This window comes from Camelina sativa, chromosome 14 (genome assembly GCF_000633955.1).
Source record: "Camelina sativa cultivar DH55 chromosome 14, Cs, whole genome shotgun sequence".
NCBI classification, from domain to species: Eukaryota; Viridiplantae; Streptophyta; class Magnoliopsida; order Brassicales; family Brassicaceae; genus Camelina; species Camelina sativa.
This window is the reverse complement of record NC_025698.1, coordinates 29,626,796-29,648,403: the sequence shown is the minus strand read 5'-3', so window position 1 is coordinate 29,648,403 and position 21,608 is coordinate 29,626,796. Positions and strand designations below refer to the sequence as shown.

General features: G+C 33.9%; 2 protein-coding genes and 1 long non-coding RNA gene across 4 annotated transcripts; 2 read left to right on the top strand and 1 right to left on the bottom strand.

Annotated features, from left to right (window-relative positions):
- Positions 2,637-3,988, bottom strand: LOC104742837. Its single transcript, XM_010463892.2, has 2 exons — positions 3,022-3,988; positions 2,637-2,927 (listed from the first exon to the last, which is right to left on the bottom strand). Exons 1-2 carry the CDS (start codon positions 3,757-3,759, stop codon positions 2,637-2,639), a joined length of 1,029 nt encoding a protein of 342 aa, XP_010462194.1. The 5' UTR covers positions 3,760-3,988.
- LOC104742833 (ankyrin repeat-containing protein At5g02620-like) lies at positions 6,190-9,918 on the top strand. The gene is made up of 4 exons (XM_010463890.1): positions 6,190-6,807; positions 6,906-7,345; positions 7,565-7,856; positions 9,112-9,918. Exons 1-4 carry the CDS (start codon positions 6,372-6,374, stop codon positions 9,804-9,806), a joined length of 1,863 nt encoding a protein of 620 aa, XP_010462192.1. The 5' UTR covers positions 6,190-6,371; the 3' UTR covers positions 9,807-9,918.
- LOC104742834 lies at positions 13,472-15,776 on the top strand. Of its 2 annotated transcripts, XR_760579.1 has the most exons (5): positions 13,472-13,931; positions 14,037-14,208; positions 14,332-14,360; positions 14,464-15,590; positions 15,684-15,776. It is a non-coding gene; the product is annotated as an uncharacterized LOC104742834 (long non-coding RNA). The 2 variants fall into 2 exon arrangements; XR_760578.2 differs by having other exon boundaries at positions 14,037-14,360; positions 15,684-15,775.

The window sequence follows — 21,608 nt, the reverse complement described above, 5'->3', positions numbered from 1 at the left end:
TTTTGATATGGTATAATACGCGAAGTAGCCGTACAAAATAACACTAGCCATACACGTTACGTATATGTTGAGAAAATCAAGTGTAGCTTAAAAATTGTTAATCACGAATTTATAACAAAAACCATAAATATAATTTTTGGGGTTATAAACATTGCTTCCAACTGTAGAGTTTGGATCAGATTCTTTCTACTGTCTTAAACCCAAGAAGAGAATATGCTCTTTTATTCCCTCTTTTTTTGCTCTTTCTTTATCGACAGTATTAGCCACATGCATCAAATAACGAAATGGAAAAACAAAAACGATATAACGAACACAATACAATGATCAATTAGAACGAAAGTGATCTGTGAATTATCACATCGATAATATTTTGTACCATTATTTCAAATACCACTGCAAGTGACACGTCTAATTAACTGTTTTCTATTTCCTATTACTATCTATTAGGATGTGGATAAATAACATTATTACTTATAATTTAAAGGGTTAATTTGTACGACCAATCAGATTATATACAAAACTGTATGCAATACACATATATGTAGTACTGAAACAATTTAATGTAGAATAATTAAAGATTCATTTAGCAACAAAGATAGATCGTTTTGTTATTGTATAAGCATGCAATTTTTTTTTTTGAATTTGTATAAGCATGACATTGTTCCACTATATATAGATTTTGATATTTGCGCTCGGAGAATTTGAGATTAGTTCTTGGTTCCTTGAAGTTAGGGTTTCAGATTTTGCTGCCGTCCCACTTCTTTAGGTGTAGTCCAAATAAAGCTCTCCAAACTCAAATGTACCACTCTCTTGTCTATGATATTTTTTAGGGGGATCGTGTATTCGTGTCTATGATTTTTTTTAATGGATGTGTAAAACATTCGATTTTGCACAACAATAACAACAACAAAAAAAAACTTTCGATTACGAAATGTGAGCCATATATTGCGATGATATCCGAATATATCATATAAGAAATCGTTATATATTACGAAAACAAAACTTAGGATTGTGCTTAAAAAATAATAATTTGAATGAGTAAGACTGTAAGAGTAACCAATTCTGTTTTATTGAATCAGACTTGAGCTTAAAGCCTTAAACAACAAAATAATGAGTGACCAACAGGCCCAACACACGAAAAAAAAGTACTGAAAAGAAGTTGTCACATTTGTGCAAGTGCAAACATAAAAAGAGTTGTCGCGTCTGATTTTTTTTTTTAAAGAAGGATATATTCGAGACTGATAATAAATGTATAAAATGATTTGATTCGAAAACTATGTACGAGTGTTATCTTATCTTTAACTGCATTCGGTAAAAGACTACCCTAATATGGACGTGAATATAATAAGAATAAGAAATTATTGGCTCCGATTGGTAACGTAGCCAAAGCTGTAAGCTGTTACGGAATAGTGCAAAGCTGTAAGAAAGAACTGTACGTGAAAGTTCTACAAAAAATTGAAAATAAAACTTTTAATAAAGTTTTTGGTAAAATTTTTGTGATCGGTAAAAATTCAAAGCTGTACCACTTGTAATACTTTGTTTTTGTTCACCAATCACTAGCATTGTGTATAAAAATTGTAATATTCAGAAAAGTAGCTACTTGTTTTGGTTCGTTTGCACCAATTGGCTACTTGTTTGTTAAAAGTTTAAAATATATTTTTTCAGTTATTTTGTTTGGATGCTATCAAAAAGTCATAATAATCTCTCCAATATTTCTACTTGAGCTTTGACCTAAAGGCACTGTTTCTTGTCATCTGTTACAGTGTAAAAAGTCTGATTAGATTTGTCTGTTAGTTAAACGTGTTTCTCTTTTTTCTCTGTATGGTAATTTGGTAGCAAAAATATTAATAGTAAAATGTCATCAAGTTTTTATTGGAAGTTAGCTAAACTACACGTCCTAACTATTACCCGTAATTAACGGTCCTATGTTATGAACTCATGATATAAATTTTGTTGACAAAGAAACAAAAGTAAATGTAATGAGACTTCGTTTCATCCAAACTGGTTTTTGTTCATGCAAACGGTTAATCTTTCACCAAAAAAATAAATATAAAAATAAAAACCTAACATATAATTTCTTGTTACATTATTAAAAAATATGGGAGTTGAATAAAATGCATATAGTATTGTTGTTTTGGTCTTACGAGAGAGATCTCTGCAATCAAGAACCGGTTCAATCTCGTTAGTTCCAAGTCATTACATTTTTATATTTAACCCACCAAACACATGATTCAACGTATTTTACGTGTAATATTAAAAATACAAATGATTATTTTTTTCGAAATGTTTCTATATATGGAAGTCTTCAAAAATCGCAATCAAATCACAAATTATTATGTTCTTTCTTTTGGAAAAATAAATATATATATATATAAACTTATCACTAAATTATCGATTATTATAATGTTTTTCCCTGTTGTTTTTCTCACATCTCCTTTTCTTCATCATAATGATGAGTTTTTTTCTTGCCCAAACAAAAGAAAGAAGAACATCATCATCACATAAACAGAGGAATCTCATTATTTCAGGAGGGATCAGAAGACATGAAAAATAAAAAACACAAAAGAGTTCAAGATAAGAACATCTGTACGGGATAGTGTTACAAAAGAAACACAGTTAATTAGTGTAAAACAAATCTAGCACTCTTGTCGGACATTAGTAGCTACGGCTCGAGCCCAGAACTTGATCTGATCTTTCATTTCTTTTCTTGAATCTTTCGGAACCCTAGGCGGTGTAGCCAGTCCACTTGCGACACGTGGCTCGACCAGTTGGTCTTCATAATCTTTCAGCCTCTGAATCTCTTTGGTTGTCTCTACGCTGCTTAACGTTTTACGCAGCGTTTTGGGGATTGAGCTCCCTTGTTTGACCATAACAGTGTCTTCTGATCTCAAGCTTCTTGGTGGTCTCTGCCTTTGATTGCTTGAAGCCTGCACCAAGATTCAAACTTAAATATGTTTTTGATCAAGTTCTCAATAACCATTACTAGTTTCTCTGACATAGAGAATGATTCATTTTCATTACCTTTGGAACATTATGTGAACTAGCGAGGGCTTCACGGATCAAGAATCCCATTCTTGAGTCGTCATCCTCCTCATTATCTTCTTCTCTTCTCATGTTATTTGGCATCGTTTGAGTTCTTTGCAAACAAATCTTGACACTACTACTACTACGACTACTACTTCTTGTTTTGTTCCTTTCACTAATCCCTTTGTCACGTACCATAGTTTCCTTCTTCTGCAAGAAACTCTCACCAGACGCCGTCGGTTCTAGAACCCTAATCTTCTCGGAGAACTGCCTTGTCAGCTTATTAATCATCTTCTTTGCCTCGCGGTCCACCTCTCTTTTTTCTATCTGAGGCGGCAAAGAAGGAGCTCGGATCAACCCACGTTTTGTGGAAGCTTCTTGAATCTTCCCCGGAGCCGAACGAGATCCAGATTTGGGAAGAACCACGGGTTCCTTATTCTCCAAGGAAGAGCCAATTTGCCTCGGTTCTTGAACCCTAATATTTTCAGAGAACTGCCTCTTCAGTTTCATCTGAGATCCGCCTTCTCTACTATCTAAAGAAGGTACCCTGATTATAGATGCTTCCAGAACCTTCTCCGAATCTGAATCTCCCATTGTTTCAGCAGAAGAAGAAGGGTAAGGATCTGAGTGACAATACCTCAAGCCTCTTGATCTCCTTGTAAATAAGTTCTCAAAGAACCAGTAATCTTCAAGAAGATCATCAATAAGTAAATCACTTGAACTTACACGATCCATGTCCTTTTCAGACAAGTGATTACAAAAGATTTTTTTTAAACAAAAAAGTTAAAAAGAAGAGGACAAGAGAGACAGAGATACTCTAAAAAGAGAGAAGTTGTGTTTTATAACAAAGATTCAGTCTTCTGGTTTTCCTTTGTGGGTGTATTTGTTTGTTCATATCTGTGTTGTTTAGTGAACATCCAATGTATTTGAAGCATCGATTCTGGAGTTTTATTTGGAAGTGCCCACATGGGCAGCCTTTCTTCAATTATTATTTTTCTTATAGTTTTTTATTATAGCTGCGTAGAGATATTGGTTTCTGAATAGAATATTTTAAGGATTTTCCAAGTAAAAATAATGCTGAAATTGGAACTTAATTATTACAGGATAAAATAGTTACAACTTACACAACAATAAAGTCAACTAAATAAATAGAGAGTATAGGTATAGTGAAAGTCATGTGAATATTTATTTAGCCAAAACAAAAAAAAGTTACGTGAATAAAGAGGTATCTAAAGTGGATAATAAAATACATAATTTTGGCAACAACTAAACTACAAGAAAGAAAAAAAGTTCCAACAAAGTTATGATTATTAAGGGACGGCATAATAATTAATCACTGTCAGAATAGTCCACAAAGACATGTGATTTCTCTGTTTATATACATTAGTAATAACCGTAGGACGTAGTGTGTCATAATAAAAAGATTTTTAAACATGTATTTGGAGAAAAAAAATACAAATAATTTGATTATATATAACTAATAGAGTATCATAATCAGTAGAGAGAAAAAAAAAGAAAAAAAAAACAATAATCACTAGTTCTAGTCTCTAGACTCCGTCAAAAAGCCGCAATGTTTTTGTATTATTGACAAGTGGTTCAATTACTGATAAGAACGAACGATAGTATAATACTTTTTTAATATGAGTTGAATAAATGAATTATATGATGGATTTGATTGTTGATTGTTTTATTTTTGTTTGTAATCACGTGGATATGATTAAAAAGTGACGAATTTTAAGATACTCAAATATTTGGTCAATTTTTACTTTTTTTTCCTTGTAGTTTATACTTATAACGCCTAATTAATCTTTCGCGTGCTGCGAAATCAAAGCATTAATTTGATATCTTCCTTCGTTCATATCAAAAGATAATGTAAATGAAGAATGTTTTCACAATAATCCTACTTGTACGTATAATATAACAAGATACTACAATCTTAAGCCGCAAATAATGATTTTAAAATGTATAATGTCACATTGACACTAAAATCTTCCCAAATAGAAAATAAAAAGAACAGTACGTGGGCTTTTAATTTCTCCTCCCACTATATCAAATGCTTTGGATATGATTTCTTAAATTTCCAGCAATTAAAGTGTTTCTGCTTTCTACTTATGTGAAACCTTTGTTCACTTGTGTCCTTGTATACTAGTATTTTTTAAAACTTAAAGTGTTCTTCGATTTCAAGTCACCGCAAATAAAAGTATTCAAACTTTTGATTTAGTAAAATGCGCTATTGGGCCTAATAACCGGCGACATTTCGCTAATAGTATTACTCGGGAAGTAAAAATGGTGAGCAAATTTATACTGCAAGTCGCATAAGATTATTTAGATCAATATTTTGCCAATCATGCTTATTGATTTGAAACCTAAGCAATAAAAAAAAAGTTATTTGTTAAGAATACCTTTTTTGGATATCCTTTTTCAAAAATACCTTCTTTTTTGAACATTTTCATTTTTACCCTCTTTTACATAATTTCAATATGTTAAATTAATTTTTAGAATTTTTTTTTAGGTTTGGGTTCTCATTTTACATTTAGGATATAGTTTTGAGGGGTTAGAGTTTAGTATTTGGAGTTTAGGGTTTAGAATTTAGTGATTTTATTCATAGAAAAATGATATTTTTAAAAATGACCAACATGAAAGAGTATTTAAAAAAAGTGACATAAGAAAATGAGTATTTTTGAAAATCCTCTTTTTCTAAAACTAGTTTAATTATTTTTACAGGTAAATGGGTTGGTTTTAAAAGCTGTCTTGGCTTTTTAAGTGTAGGTTAAAAGCCATATTTACACAAAAAAGTGTACATATTTACACAAAAAAGTGTACATTTCTCCAAGGCAACAAATTCGTCCCAACTAAAAAAACCGAACTAGAAGGTCGAACAAAACTTCTTTTTCCTTCAGAGCGGCCTAATTCACCGCTACCCCAAGTCCCAACTCGTAGTTGTTAAAATTTAATTATTATCTTGTGGAAAATGCTAAAGAATTGCGCGTGAAAGAAAGAGAGAGAAACCAGTGGCATGGCCAGACCAGCCTCGAGCCCTCTGCCTTTTGTTTTTTTCAATTATAAACGCGTTTCTGTTTGTAAGCAGATGACTATGTGGTCAAATAAAGTCTTATGGCCAAGTAACATTACATTACACTCACTTTATATAAACAAAAAAGACATCACACCACACACTTCATATGATATATATATTACCCAACAGCTACCATGTATAATGGACTCCAAAAATTAAAAAGAAAGACCAAGAAGCCAAAATGTCAAGATGCTAAGAACTCTTGTGGTCTAACACACCACTTGGTTAAGATCAATTTTCTTACTTTTTGCTCTAGTTTTCTTGACAAAAGATGCAGCCGATCTTCCATGCGATCCTTCAAAATGACCTTCCAGCTTTTCTTGGTTTGGTGGAAGAGAGAGAATCTTCACTGGAGGAGAGAAGCGAGGAACAAAACACGGACAACACGGTTCTGCACATGGCTGCGAAGCTTGGTCACCGAGAACTCGTCTCCAAGATTATTGAGCTCCGACCGTCCCTCCTCTGTTCCCGCAACGCACACGGAGACACACCTTTGCATCTTGCTGCTCTTCTTGGAGACGTATACATAGTTACGCAGATGTTAGACACTGGACTGGAACTGTGTTCTGCACGCAACAACAAAAACCAAACACCTCTCCACTTAGCTTGCCTTAGCATTTTCATGGTGGCTGGTAGACTCATCGTGGAAAAGACGTATTCAGTCGACCTCGATGAACTCAATTTCGCCATATCAAGTGGAGCTATTTGTAAGTTTATAGTATATATATACAGCGCTCTCAACATGTTTTCGTACATAATCTTGTATGAACTCACCGGCTCACAATTGTGTTGGGATCACTGTCAGGTATTGTTGGGTTTATACTGGAGAGATTTCCAGAGCTAGCTAGGAAAAGAGCTTGGTTGGTCGAAGGCGGCTTGCCATCAACGCTACTTCATCATGCGTGTGACAAAGGGAACCTTGAACTGATAAGTATATTGTTAGGTGTCGATCAAAGACTAGGAGAAGCTCTTAACGACGAAGGTTTATCACCTCTGCATCTGGCAGTCCGAAGGGACTCGGTTGTAACCCTAGAGGAGTTCGTGGAAAAGGCGCCAAAGTGTTTTGGCGTTCTCACGCGGTCAAAAGAGACAGTCTTTCATCTCGCTGCACGACACAAAACTATAGATTGCTTTGTTTTCATGGCGGAGAGTGTGGGCATCAACAGCCAAATTCTTTTGAGGAAAAAAGATCAACATGACAACACTGTCTTACATATTGCTGCTTCCGTGGCTTGTTGCGCTCCAGTGAGTAATAGTTTTCTCTCTCCTCTCTAGTACTTATAAGTTACAACATTTTGACTTACCATATACTCTCTATGTTAGCAATCCCACCTTGACTTATATATAGTGGCGATGAATTGCCCTGTTTTTGTGTATTCTTCCACCTTGACTTATATATAGTGCGAGGAATTGCTCTGTTTTGTGTTCTATGTTTCTTCTCACATATTCCTGAATTAATTGCAGCTTATACGTTACATAGTTGATAAGAAGATAGTAAATATCAGAGATAGGAACAAAATGGGCTATCGAGCTTCTGACCTTGTCCCTCTAGAAGCCAGAGACGTTGAGTTCATATCAAGCTGCCTGAGGTGTGACGACACCAAGACTTCAGAAGAACTGGAGTACTCTAAGAAGGCTGAGAACAATCACGATTACAGAGGCCACTCTAATTATCCAGTAGATAATACTCATAGACGCTCTCATGAAAGGGATGTTATACGGTTGCTTGAGCTAATCGGAATAAGCACATCAGAGAGCAGAGANATGGCGGAGAGTGTGGGCATCAACAGCCAAATTCTTTTGAGGAAAAAAGATCAACATGACAACACTGTCTTACATATTGCTGCTTCCGTGGCTTGTTGCGCTCCAGTGAGTAATAGTTTTCTCTCTCCTCTCTAGTACTTATAAGTTACAACATTTTGACTTACCATATACTCTCTATGTTAGCAATCCCACCTTGACTTATATATAGTGGCGATGAATTGCCCTGTTTTTGTGTATTCTTCCACCTTGACTTATATATAGTGCGAGGAATTGCTCTGTTTTGTGTTCTATGTTTCTTCTCACATATTCCTGAATTAATTGCAGCTTATACGTTACATAGTTGATAAGAAGATAGTAAATATCAGAGATAGGAACAAAATGGGCTATCGAGCTTCTGACCTTGTCCCTCTAGAAGCCAGAGACGTTGAGTTCATATCAAGCTGCCTGAGGTGTGACGACACCAAGACTTCAGAAGAACTGGAGTACTCTAAGAAGGCTGAGAACAATCACGATTACAGAGGCCACTCTAATTATCCAGTAGATAATACTCATAGACGCTCTCATGAAAGGGATGTTATACGGTTGCTTGAGCTAATCGGAATAAGCACATCAGAGAGCAGAGAAAAAAAAGAAAAGCAAGAGACATGAGAATAAAAGGGGTCGTAAGAGCTTGGAACATGAGATGCATATAGAAGCATTACAAAATGCAAGAAACACGATTGCCATAGTGGCGGTCCTGATTGCTTCGGTTTCTTATGCCGGTGGGATAAACCCTCCGGGAGGTGTCTACCAAGATGGGCCATGGAAAGGNAGCAATCCCACCTTGACTTATATATAGTGGCGATGAATTGCCCTGTTTTTGTGTATTCTTCCACCTTGACTTATATATAGTGCGAGGAATTGCTCTGTTTTGTGTTCTATGTTTCTTCTCACATATTCCTGAATTAATTGCAGCTTATACGTTACATAGTTGATAAGAAGATAGTAAATATCAGAGATAGGAACAAAATGGGCTATCGAGCTTCTGACCTTGTCCCTCTAGAAGCCAGAGACGTTGAGTTCATATCAAGCTGCCTGAGGTGTGACGACACCAAGACTTCAGAAGAACTGGAGTACTCTAAGAAGGCTGAGAACAATCACGATTACAGAGGCCACTCTAATTATCCAGTAGATAATACTCATAGACGCTCTCATGAAAGGGATGTTATACGGTTGCTTGAGCTAATCGGAATAAGCACATCAGAGAGCAGAGAAAAAAAAGAAAAGCAAGAGACATGAGAATAAAAGGGGTCGTAAGAGCTTGGAACATGAGATGCATATAGAAGCATTACAAAATGCAAGAAACACGATTGCCATAGTGGCGGTCCTGACTGCTTCGGTTTCTTATGCCGGTGGGATAAACCCTCCGGGAGGCGTCTACCAAGATGGGCCATGGAAAGGGAAGTCAACTGTAGGCAATACGGCAGCGTTTAAAGTCTTTGCAATATGTAACAACATGGCACTGTTCATGTCGTTGAGCATTGTTATTCTTCTCGTTAGCATCATACCTTACCAGAGGAAACCCTTGAAGAAATTACTAGTGGCCACGCACAGGATGATGTGGGTTTCTGTAGGGTTCATGGCAACGGCTTATGTTGCGGCGTCTTGGGTGACCATACCTCATTTCCCTGGATCACGATGGTTGTTTCCGGCTATTGTCTCCATTGCTGGGGGATCATTGACGGTACTCTTTTCCTATCTAGGAGTTGAGACGATCAGTCATTGGTTCAAGAAGATGCATCGCCTAGGAGGAGGACGACTATCGGTTTGTTTTATCAAGAAAACCCGTGTCAGAGATATACCTCCCATTTCAAGGGCCAGTTCAGATCATACAGTGCCTTCCCTTGCAAGGACCAACTCAGACTTTGCCGCCTCCGAAGGATCCGGCTACTTCACCTATTGAATCTTTTGGATTTAAATGTCTAGGGGACGTAAACAATTTTAAGAGTGAAAGTCCAAAGAATATTGTCATATATAAACGATGTTTTAAATGACTAGTGTTAATCTTTTTGCTTGCTTTTAATGATCTTTATAATAATAGAAGGCAATGAATAATAAACAAACACATCAATTAAGGGTAATTCTCGTATATACCACTAAAATGAGTTTTTTTTCTTTAAAAAATACTATTTTAAAATTTTTTTTTCTTTTCAAAAATATCACTAAAATGTATTTAAAAAAATACCACAAAATTAAACTAAAGTTCTAATATTAAAAAATAAACCATAAATCCTAAACACTAAATTTTACCCTTTAAAAACTATATCCTAAATCTGTAATTGTCAACCCAAACCTTTAAAAAGAAAATTATACTTTTAAAAATCAATTTCTTTTTTTGTGTTTGTGGTATTTTTGAAAAATAAAACTTTCGTGTTATTAGAGAAAAAAACTAAAATATGATATCTTTTAAAACATACTTTAAATGTGGTATTTTGAGAAATTTTTCTTTAGCTAATTTAGTCAGTCATAACATTTTAAATAACAAATAGAATGCCAACAATGATGCTCAACTGGATTTATCTCAGTTTCGGCCTTATTTCGTCTCGTTAAGTTTGAGTCCAGTTTGCCCTTACATAGTAGATAGTTCAGTATACATAACCCCTAATTTTTGTTTTTATTTTTCCAAATATCTGAGTTCCAATCAGGTATGCAGGTGGCTTCTTGTAGTAAACACGTGCATACAGGCCCGGCTCATACCTAGGGCGAGAGGGGCGGTGGCCATGGGACAAACTTTTTTTTTTTCAAAAAACTTTTAACAAATGAGGTAAAAAAAATGGAAAAAAAAAATTTATATGCCAAGGACCAAAAAAAATTGTTGAGACGGGGCTACGTGCATACATGTTGTTCCTTGTAATTAATAACTGTTATATCTTATTCTTGTGACGACATAATCTTATATATTCGAATAATTTTGGTTGTTATATTATATATAATGTACACTTCATATACAGTGACCCAATTCATTGATTTTAAGAGCTCAAGGATGATGAAACGAGTAGTCTCGTTAAATATTGAAATACATAGAAAACCGGCTACTTCGAGAGCCAAATGTCGGATTAGTTGAGCAGGCTTGAGTATCCACTGTTTTGGTTTTCTATCACGAGTGTTTCACTAGGGATTTTAATAAAATCATTTTATCATAGATATTTTGGGGAACTATTAATTGTAATAGCATCTATATTGGTTATTCAGGAAGGGTGTAAAAAAAGAAAAAAATAAAATTAAAGTACCTTTAAACTCATTTTGAGGTGTTTCTACGTAGACATCTTTTTTTATTTCCGAAGAGTAGATGTTTTTAAAATTTGATATTAAATTATATTTAAAACACCTATGAAAATATTTGGGATAAAGATGGTCTAAATCTCAGTTTCTTCGTGGCCAAAAATACTTGTAGTTCACACTATCCCATATTCCACATGTACATTTACGTGTTTATATATGTTTGTAAAACGTACTGTACACTTTATTCTTCCTGAGCCGCGCGTTCTCGTGATTGTGCCATTTCCGAAACTTCTTTCAGATGTGCCGTTCTTTTTTTTTTTTCCGTTTTTGTAAATTTTCCAGATTCTAATGCCAATATCTGCGTTAATATTAAGTTTACTATACAATATACTGAAGGCATAACTCAAAGGGGTTTTCCGAAATGTATGAACCGAAAAACATGGTAGTATACCAAATCCACTTGTCGGATCATAAAAATTGATGGAATTTACGTTTTCAGAAAGTTGGATGCCTTAAAGATGATATATAGGAATAAAAAAATATGGTTTGATTTAAGGTTAGAAGATGGAACATTTGGAAATATGGATTGACACTCTCTATTTTTCCACACTAATGTATAATATCTTAAGATAATTAGATGGAATCACATGCCGAATTTGTATAATAGCTTCAAAGGATACTCATGCACATCATTTATTCTGGTTTGATAAAAGTATAAAACATGGGTGTAGAAATTAAGGATTTGAGGAAGTGATTGAATATTGTTGGTCACGGACAACCAATTTGACGCCATGCAGCATGCATCATTTAGGGATAAAATGAGGAGTTATATATATAACTTAATATTTTAAAATAATACGAAAACATTCTTAGAAACTTACCACAATGAAGATTGATTTATTAGCCACTAATCTATAAATTAATAATTTTTTATAGTCATGAGTTGGACTAGTATAAAAAACAATAATTCCATAAAAATGATAAAGTATATTTTTTTTAAAATCCTATATAAATATATAGTCCCATTACTCTCATAAATTAATAATCATAAAACTAATATATCTGTAATTAAGAAAATTACAAATAAAAACTAAACTAAATAAGGCGCCAATCATGTTTTTAATATAACAAACACAAAATAATTAAAAAATAAAAAATGGAATAGTAAGACAATTGAGTTGGCAAAATTCATAAAAATAATGTAAATTATAAACATAGAAAGTGTACAAATAACGAAGATTCTAAAAAATATTATAACAAAGAAATTTTAAAAAAAATATACAAATATCTCTATTAATTAATTATTATTAACTTATCGATAAATTAAAAACTCTATAATTTAATAAAATTTCACAATCCTGATATTATTAGTTTACTTAAATTCAATATTCGACTAAATTCAACACAACAAATAAGTGGCATATACAACAGTTTGCTAAACTACAAAGATCTAGCTTATATGCATGTTCAAAGATTCATTTTTACCAAACATGCACGCAAATCGTAGCTGTGCATCCTTCTTTTTAGGCTTGGGCATATTAACCGAATATGAAACCCGAACCCAAATCCGATCCGAAGTAAGCAGTTTGGTTCGGGTTCGGATAGTGTAAAATACCCGATCGGGTTAGATGTTTCAGAAGTTTGGATACTCGAGCGGGTTCGAGTAATACCCGATACCCGAATCAGATCCAAAGATACCCGAACATAATTCGAAGCCCATTAAACCTCTAATCCCTAATCCCCTTTTCTTTTGTTTGTCTTTGTCGACTTCAGAACTGGTTATAGCATGTTCGACTACCAAGCTTCAAAATCGAGACTAATTTTTTGCTTTAACCCGATAAAATAAGATATTAATCTCATTTGTTCAAGCTGAAAACCCTAAATCGTTTAACATCCTCTCTTTCTGCAACTTCACGAAGGAAATCACATGTTAGATTTTTGATCTGAAACTCCATTGATTTTTGATCTGAAATCAAATCATTTGACTCAAATGTGTGTATATTTGATTATTAGAATCTGAAACTGTTTTCATTAGAATCTGAAACTGCTTTGATTAGAATGTAGAATCCAAAAATATTTACTTGAGCAATTGTTTTATTTTGATTCTACATGTCTTATTTTAAATCTTATATGTTTTTAAGTTACTCACTACAAGAATATTGAATTTTAATAGCACTCTAATATAGCGTTTTATGTATTTATGCTATAATTGACTTATGTTTAGATTTTTTATAGCGTTTCTAAAGGGATAAACGCTATTGAATAATAAAAATTCATAGTCCGCCTAAGTTTTAGTGAAAATTGTATCTAAAACTTTAAAATGTCCGCCCAAGTTAAAAATAAAAAATAAAGTTCAGAAAAATGTTTAACCTAAACACTCAAATGACACACACAAATACACAATCTCATTTCCTTCCTTCAACACACAGTCTCGTCTTCTACGATAAACACCACAACACAAACCTTCTCAAGTCCAGCTCTCTCTCTATCTTCCCATTAATTCTTCTTCTCTTCCCCGGCACAACAATCCTGCTTCAGATCTTCGAATTTTGTTACCGTAGTCATGATGCAAACACTCCTCCAAATCTCAGATCTGGCATCGTTTACTCGGATTCACACACTCCAACCATATAATCATCTGAATCTCCTTCGTCTCCAATTCGTCAGATCCTCCTCCTTCAAGAAATCTCCTCTTTATAGCCTCTATTTTGCGTTCTAGATCCGCACTACTTCAATCTTCCCATAGATCGATCTCCTCCTCAAATACACGATTCAACCAATCTTATCTGGTGACTTCTCCAAACAAGTACTCTGTCCTTCTTCGCGAATTGCTTCTTCAATTTTTTTCTCGATTGGTTTGATTTCGTGACTGGATTTTTAAGTATTAAGGTGAGTTCTTTTTCTGGCTTAGCTGATTTTGTAGGTTTATTATAAGATCTATGCAAGAAGGGTTTCTCAGCTGGGCTCATTTAAGAGAATAACGAGACAAGAGGAAGAACAAAACAAGAGTTTTGTCGAAGAACAATTAACAGCCAAGGGTTTTGTCTCTGATTTCATCTCGTTGACCAGTGAAGAATATCAAGGTAGAGAAGAAAATTTGCTTGGATTTTAGAAAACAATCGTGAGTTTCAGTTTCATCATATTAGTCCAAATGCACCCACCAATTGTTTGCTTTTATTCCTCACTAACAATTTCCTTGTTCAAAGGGAGGCTGAGAACTGTTGCTGCTTGCAAGGTAGAGAAAATCTCTAGATCTATTTGATTTTATTGATTATGTTTTCATTTGAGTGTTATTTCATTATCCAGATGTCACATTTACAGATCGAGTCTTTTTGTAGTTATCTTTCGGAGTTAGGAATGCTGTAAGGAGGTTTGTGAGGAAGTGAATCAAGCGAGAGAGACAAGGCAAACTGAGTTGAAGCAAGGAGTCGAGATATGACAACATATACTGAAACAATCTTCGGAAGCACCTCGAGCTCAACAACAAACTAGAAGATGAGCTAAAAATGTTTATGATTTTTCTCATTTCCATAGTTTTCAATTTCCTTTCGACATCTATACAAAAATTATTGTACTTGTAAATTTTTATAACTAATAATAATTATTCTTTTTTCCTTGTAAATTAAAATTGGGGTTTTGGAATTTAAAATTAGGTACTGGAATAAAAATAAAAAATTGCATATTACAAATGAAAGTTTTACATTTATAAAATGCTACAGTAATAACAAAACAAATACGTTATTATAGAATATTTAATTAAAGACGAGTAAACATTATTGTATATGACAGTACGATAGCGGAATAAAAAAAAAGCTATCTAAAGTGTGTGACCTATAATGACGGGCGCAGATATAGCGTTTTGACAAACGCTATGGTATTGATAGATAGCGTTATTTAGATGCTATTAAAACTCAATATTCTTGTAGTGACTCTGACTTTGCTTTCTCTGTTAATATGATTTGCAGATGGGTTCATAATCACCAGTGTACGAAGATTATACCGATGATGATTTAAACGATGAAGAAGAACTTTTGACACCGACTTCTAAAGCAATGGGCAAAAGGAAACAAACTCATGGAAGTGAATCCGGTGGTGGTACTACTACTGAGAAAAACAAGACACCAAGGACACTAGCACCAAGGTTTGGTGTGTGGACTCATTTCACAAGATTATCAGGCAGCCGTAACATATGTAAGTGTAACCATTGTGGAAAGGGATTAGGATGTTCAACCAAATCAGGGAAAAAGAACTTGTGGAATCATCTCAAAATATGTAAGGTACACAAGGCATGGAAAGAAGATCAAAATGCTATAGGAGGACAGCAGGTGATTAATAAGGAAGAAATCTACAAAATGCAAAAGTCCCTGATTATGTTTTCAGAGAAGCACTTAATTAAATGTTGGTGATAGGACAGTTGCCATTGTCTTTTGTAGAAGGAGTGACATTAAAATTCTTTTGCAACAAGGTTAGCCTTTTCTTATAATCTTATGTGCATGATTTAATACATGTTTCTTATACACGATTTAATCAATCTTCTTCTTATATATAATTCAATTAGGTAAACTTGTATAAGCTGCATTCAAGAAGGACAACAACAAGAGACATTGTGAAAATGTATGTTGAGAGGAAGGCTACTCTTCAACAATGCTTTCTAGCTAATAAGCAAAGAGTCTCACTCACCACTAACATTTGGGTTTCTTCGGTAACATGTATTTTTAAAAAAACTAATATTCATATTCTGGTGATCTGATTTTAGGTTTTTATTCATACTAACCTATAATTAATATTATTATTATCATTACAAGTTCAAGTTACATGGTTATCACAACCCATTACATTGATAAACACTGGCGATTGAAGAACCTAATCATTGGATTTAAGAACGTGATAGATCACAAAGGTACGACAATCGCAAACCCACTTCTAGAATGTCTTACTGAATGGGGGGATAGAGAAGTGTTTAGTGTTACGGTTGATAATGCAACTGCTAATAGTAATGCTCTGAGTCAGTTTCAATATAGCTTCTCTGAGATATCAAAGGATTCTCTGGTTATGGATGGAGATTTCATGCATATGAGGTGTGCTGGTCATATAATAAATTTGATAGTGAAGGATGGAATGTCTGAAATCGATGATAGTGTGACTGCAGTCCGTAATGGCATATCATATGTCAGATCAGGACCAAATAGAAGAAAGGCTTTTCAGCAAAGAGTGGAAAATGGTAGGTTCACAAGGGGTAGTATGCCACTAGATGTGCAAACAAGATGGAATTCTACGTATTTGATGCTGACAAGGGCGGTTAAGTTCAAAGGAGCATTTGATAAAATGGAGTTTGAAGATAAACTTTATAATGATCATTTCTTGGAGTTTGAGAACGACGTAAAAAGGATTGGACCTCCTCAAACCTCATATTGGCGTAAAGTTGAGAGGTTAGTAAAATTTCTTAATGTTTTCTATAAGGCTACATTGATAGTATCGACCTCCACTACTATGAATGCACAACAGTTTTATGGCGAGATAGTTAACATAGCTGTAAAGCTTCAGTTACTTTGTGCTACTAGGGATCACGATGTGAAGGTAAATGCTGAGAAAATGTTTCAGAAATTTGTTAAGTATTGGGATGGTTTGAAGAACATTAACAGGATGTTGATCATTGTTAGTGTTTAAGTATTGCAAACTTGGTCTTTGAGGAGTTGTATGGGGTAGATACTGTAGAATCAATGCAATGAATACCTTCCATTGACAAAAAAATCTGATCCTCTGTCTCTTTCCTTTATGATCTTTATTATTCATTTTTCCTTTATTATATGTGATTCGTGTGTTTGATGAGTCTCTATGAGAAGAGTTTTCATTGGTTCATGGGAAGTTCGAACAAGTTTCGAAAATCATAAGCCATTTCTGGTATTGCATAGCTCACCTGTCATGGTCGACACTTACCTGTCACCCAAACGAAATCAAGCAAGTCAGATGCATTGATATCTCATCCTCACCTACCATACTATATATCTTAAATTCTTGATTTAGAACCTAAAAAATCAAGATTACTCTGCACTTTGGAGATGCATATCTCTACCAAATAAATCAAGGAAGTAAAATAGTAAACTGAATTTTTGAATATAATAACATCTTTTTTTTTTTTTTTTCCTGATTCCTCCTTATCGTGAATGTACAGAGACAAGTACAACTAGCTGTACTTGGACTAGAGGTCATTAAAAAAGATGAATGTCATAAATGTGAACAGGTTCGGAGACTAAAATGCACTTATGCAGCAACAAGGTACTACGGAAAATAAGATCTGGGGAATTATTTTTAGTTAATAAATGAGAGCCACTATTGAAGCCACATGGGCATTGTGATTAGTTTTGGAGACAAAGTTTGTATGATATGGCTTAACTAGGGAGAATATTAGCTGGATTATAACTTATACGTTTATAACACTACTCCTTTTTGACACAATAATCTCTTTAACGATTCAGTTTCAATAACCCTGCTCGCGTGCATGAATCTGTTATGCACTAGAAACATGATGACTCTATATGTCAGAGATCTTCTGAGACAAAGACTAGCTCTGTTTGGTTTTCGAATCTGCGGAACATACTCAATCTCACTGCTCATCTCAGAGTACTCGAGAGAGACATCAATACGTGTTTGACTCACTCGATGATGACTTTGATGGATACAACCCGATGGAGCAGAAATATGATATGTTGCTCAGAACTATTGGAGTTAGAGATACTAATAAACTGGATACGTATTTGAGAGAATAGGTTGAGAATCCGGATTTGATGATGGGAGTTGAGTATGATGTACTCTCTTGGTGGAAAGTCAATAGTGAAAGGTACCTTGTTTTATCTCAGATGGCTAGAGATTTATTTGCAATGCAAGTATCATTTGTTGCTTCTGAAAGTGCTTTTAGCACTAGTGGAAAGATAATAGATCCATATAAAAGTTGTCTTACACACTACCTGGTGGAGGTTCTGATGTGTAATGAACAGTGGTTAAAACAAGACATTAAGTTTGAAGAAAATGTCAATGCACAAATTCTTGCAGAAGTTGAGTTTGAAGATGAGCTTCAAAGAGATCGATTTTCTTATCTCTTTATGCCATGGCATGTTAATTACTTACTTACAAGTTAGTTATTGTTTGTGATGTTTTGTTTGTTTATTTTCAGAGTTTGAATGTGAAGAAAAGGAGTAGAAGACTGGATAGAAGAATGGAGTGTGGACTATGTGTTTTGGTCTATTTGGATATTCGAAGATGACACTAGCTTTCCCTACTTGTTTCTCTCTTTTAAATTTTAGAATTTAGACTTGCATTCTCTTTGAATCCCCAAACTCTTTAAGAGTTTTAGTTCTGAACTTCAATCTTTATGTTATTCTACTTTCATTTCTATTCATTCTCTTTGGTTTTCGATATTTAAGTTATATGCTGATTTGGGTATTTTACTATGAGTTTGGGTTTTTGGGCCAATTTCGGGTATTTTTTTTTTATCAATTTTGAATAAAAATACCCGAAATATATCAGATATCCAAAATTTATTTTGTACTTCGGGTGCATCCGAAATAATCCGAACCCGACTCGATTCTATAAAATACCCATTCGGGTTCTAATTTTTAAAGATCCAAAGATCCAAAAATTCGTAGATCTGAACCCGATCGGGTTCGAGTACCCGAACGCCCAGGGCTACTTCTTTTTGTCATCGAGATTTTGTTTGATAATATTTACGTTTTACCAATTAAGTATACAACGGTAGTATCCCAAGCTGTAGCACGGTGCAAAATATTTTTTAATCATTTAGAGAATATATAATATTTTGTAATTTGATCATAAAAATCAAACACAACCCATATTTGATGAAAATGTTAAGTGATTTATTAAATGATTTGTAGACCCATATAGAATTGTAAAATTATGAAAATCAAAACACATGCATTTTGAAATAACATGTTTTAACTTTGGATTTAAATCCTTTTACTTTTCACTTTCAAATCCATTCAAATCTATTTAAAACAGAATGTAGATTTTGAAATCCAAAAACAAATCAAGAGATGGATAAAATGAGATTTTAACAAGTATTTATAGATCATATAACCAATAACACATAATTTTTATAAGTTTTTTTAAAATTATTGATTGAATAACACATAACTTTTGTTTAGATTTCTAAATACATTAAAATTATAGAACTCATAATCCCCCTAAAGACCAATAGCAATTTGATGTAATATCCTACAAAATTAACATTAGCTTGTTAAAACAAATTTCAATTAATAGGAGAGATTTTTTTGGTCAGTACACATCCGACAAAAGAAACCAGTAATATACCATTTTTACCAAACGAACATTCAAATAAAAGATATATATTTTTCGTCATTTTTTGTCATTAAAATAACGTCATATATAATGACCCGCTAAATTTATAAATTTCAAATATTTTTGTTTGATAATATATATTTTTACCAATTAGACTAACATATAACATTTTTTGTTGCCGCCATAACGACATAATAACGGTCCACTAATATACAATGCCAAACTTTTTGTTAGTAAGATTTAGATATTACAAAATAATATATGTAATAGTTAACTAACTACAATGGAACAATTTGTTCAAAGTGTATCTCTTTAACCAAATAGACATGCAAAGAAAAGAAATAAATATTTTTTCCATTATAGTAACATCATATATAGCAAACTGCTAAATTACAAAGTTCAAATATTTATTGTTCGATAATATATATTTTTACCAATTAGACAAGAAAAGAATAATATTTTTGTCGCCACCGTAGCTACATACTAACGACCCCCTAACTTATAAATCCTATTTTTTTTTGACAATTTTATTTTTTACAAAATAACTTATATTACAGTACAATAAAGTACAATCCGACAATTTATTTGATAATACATTTTTTTACCAAATAGATTCGCGAATAAAATATATATATATATATATATATATACTTTTTACTAAATATAAATGCAAATAAAAGATATATATCATACAAATTTATTAATTTTTTTTCTCGATAATATAGCTTTTTACAAATTAGACAAGCAAATTGTAATAATTTGTTGCTACCATAACGACATACTAATGGTCCAATAATTTACTAGATTTATTTCTTACAAAATAACATATATAAGTAAACTAAACTATTTCAGAAAAATTAGTTCAGTAATATACATTTTTACCAATTAGACAAACACTTTAAAAATGTAAAACAACACATTTTGTGAAACAAAGTTAAATCTCTAGAATGACACTATTTGTGAAACATAAGGAATATATGTTTTGGTCATTATAGAAATGCTATATAAAACGACACACTAATTTACAAACTTGAAATTTGTTTTAAATGATCATATGTAATTTTACCAATTAAACAAGGAAATACTAATATTCTATAAAGACAAACAATGGTTCACTAATTTTACATTTGTGCATACTCTTTTCATCTCGGGATGGATTGTTTGCATCGGTATATGGTTCATCTGGATTGTCATCGGGGTAGAGTGGAGTTTGAGCGTACAGGAGGAAAGTTGGTTTTTCAGGGGATTAGACCGACTTCGGGGAGTCTCATGATCTCGGCCATGCAGGCTGGGAAGATGATCGAGAAGGATCGTGAGGCTTATTTGGTTACTATATCGATGTCGGAGTCAGTAGGACAGTTTACGGTTAGAGATATTCAGGTCGTTGAGGAGTTTGAGGATGTGTTTCAGTCAGTTCAGGGATTACCACCATCTCGTTCCGATCCTTTCACGATTGAATTGGAACCGGGGACGACGCCATTATCCAAGGCTCCTTACAAGATGGCTCTAGCAGAGATGGCAGCGCTGAAGAAGCAGTTGGAGGATCTGTTGAGCAAGGGATTCATCCGTCCTAGTGTCTCACCGTGGGGAGTGCCGGTGTTATTTGTTAAGAAGAAGGATGGGAGTTTTCGCTTGTGCATTAATTGCAGAGGTTTGAACCGGGTTATTGTGAAGAATAAGTACACTCTTCCCAGGATCGTTGAGCTGTTGGATCAGTTGAAAGGTGCTACTTGGTACTCCAAGATAGATCTGGCGTCGAGTTATCATCAGATTCTGATAGATGAGGCAGATGTGAGGAAGACTGCGTTCAGGACGAGGTATGGGCATTATTAGTTTGTGGTGATGCCGTTTGGGTTGACTAACGCGCCATCAGCGTTTATGAGATTGATGAACAACATGTTTCAGGAGTTTCTGGACGTGTCTGTTATCATTTTCATCGACGACATCCTGTTATTTTCAAAGAGTCTTGAGGAGCATGCAGTGCATTTGAGGGAAGTTCTGCAGAAGCTGCGGGAGCAGAACTTGTTTGCTAAGTTGAGCAAGTGCAGTTTTTGGCAGCGTGAGATGGGATTTATGGGTCACATTGTTTCTGCAGAGGGGGTTTCTGTAGATCCGGAGAAGATTCAGGCTATCAGGAATTGGCCTAGACCGCATAATGCCACAGAGATCA

Bases quoted from the DNA above. Each gene is read 5' to 3' on its own strand.
- LOC104742837 (XM_010463892.2), bottom strand. From the start codon at position 3,759: ATGGATCGTGTAAGTTCAAGTGATTTACTTATTGATGATCTTCTTGAA. The intron at 2,928-3,021 runs GTAATGAAAATG...ATCTTGGTGCAG, and splicing joins GTTCACATAATGTTCCAAAG to GCTTCAAGCAATCAAAGGCA.
- LOC104742833 (XM_010463890.1), top strand. From the start codon at position 6,372: ATGCAGCCGATCTTCCATGCGATCCTTCAAAATGACCTTCCAGCTTTT. The intron at 6,808-6,905 runs GTAAGTTTATAG...GATCACTGTCAG, and splicing joins CATATCAAGTGGAGCTATTT to GTATTGTTGGGTTTATACTG. The intron at 7,346-7,564 runs GTGAGTAATAGT...AATTAATTGCAG, and splicing joins CCGTGGCTTGTTGCGCTCCA to CTTATACGTTACATAGTTGA.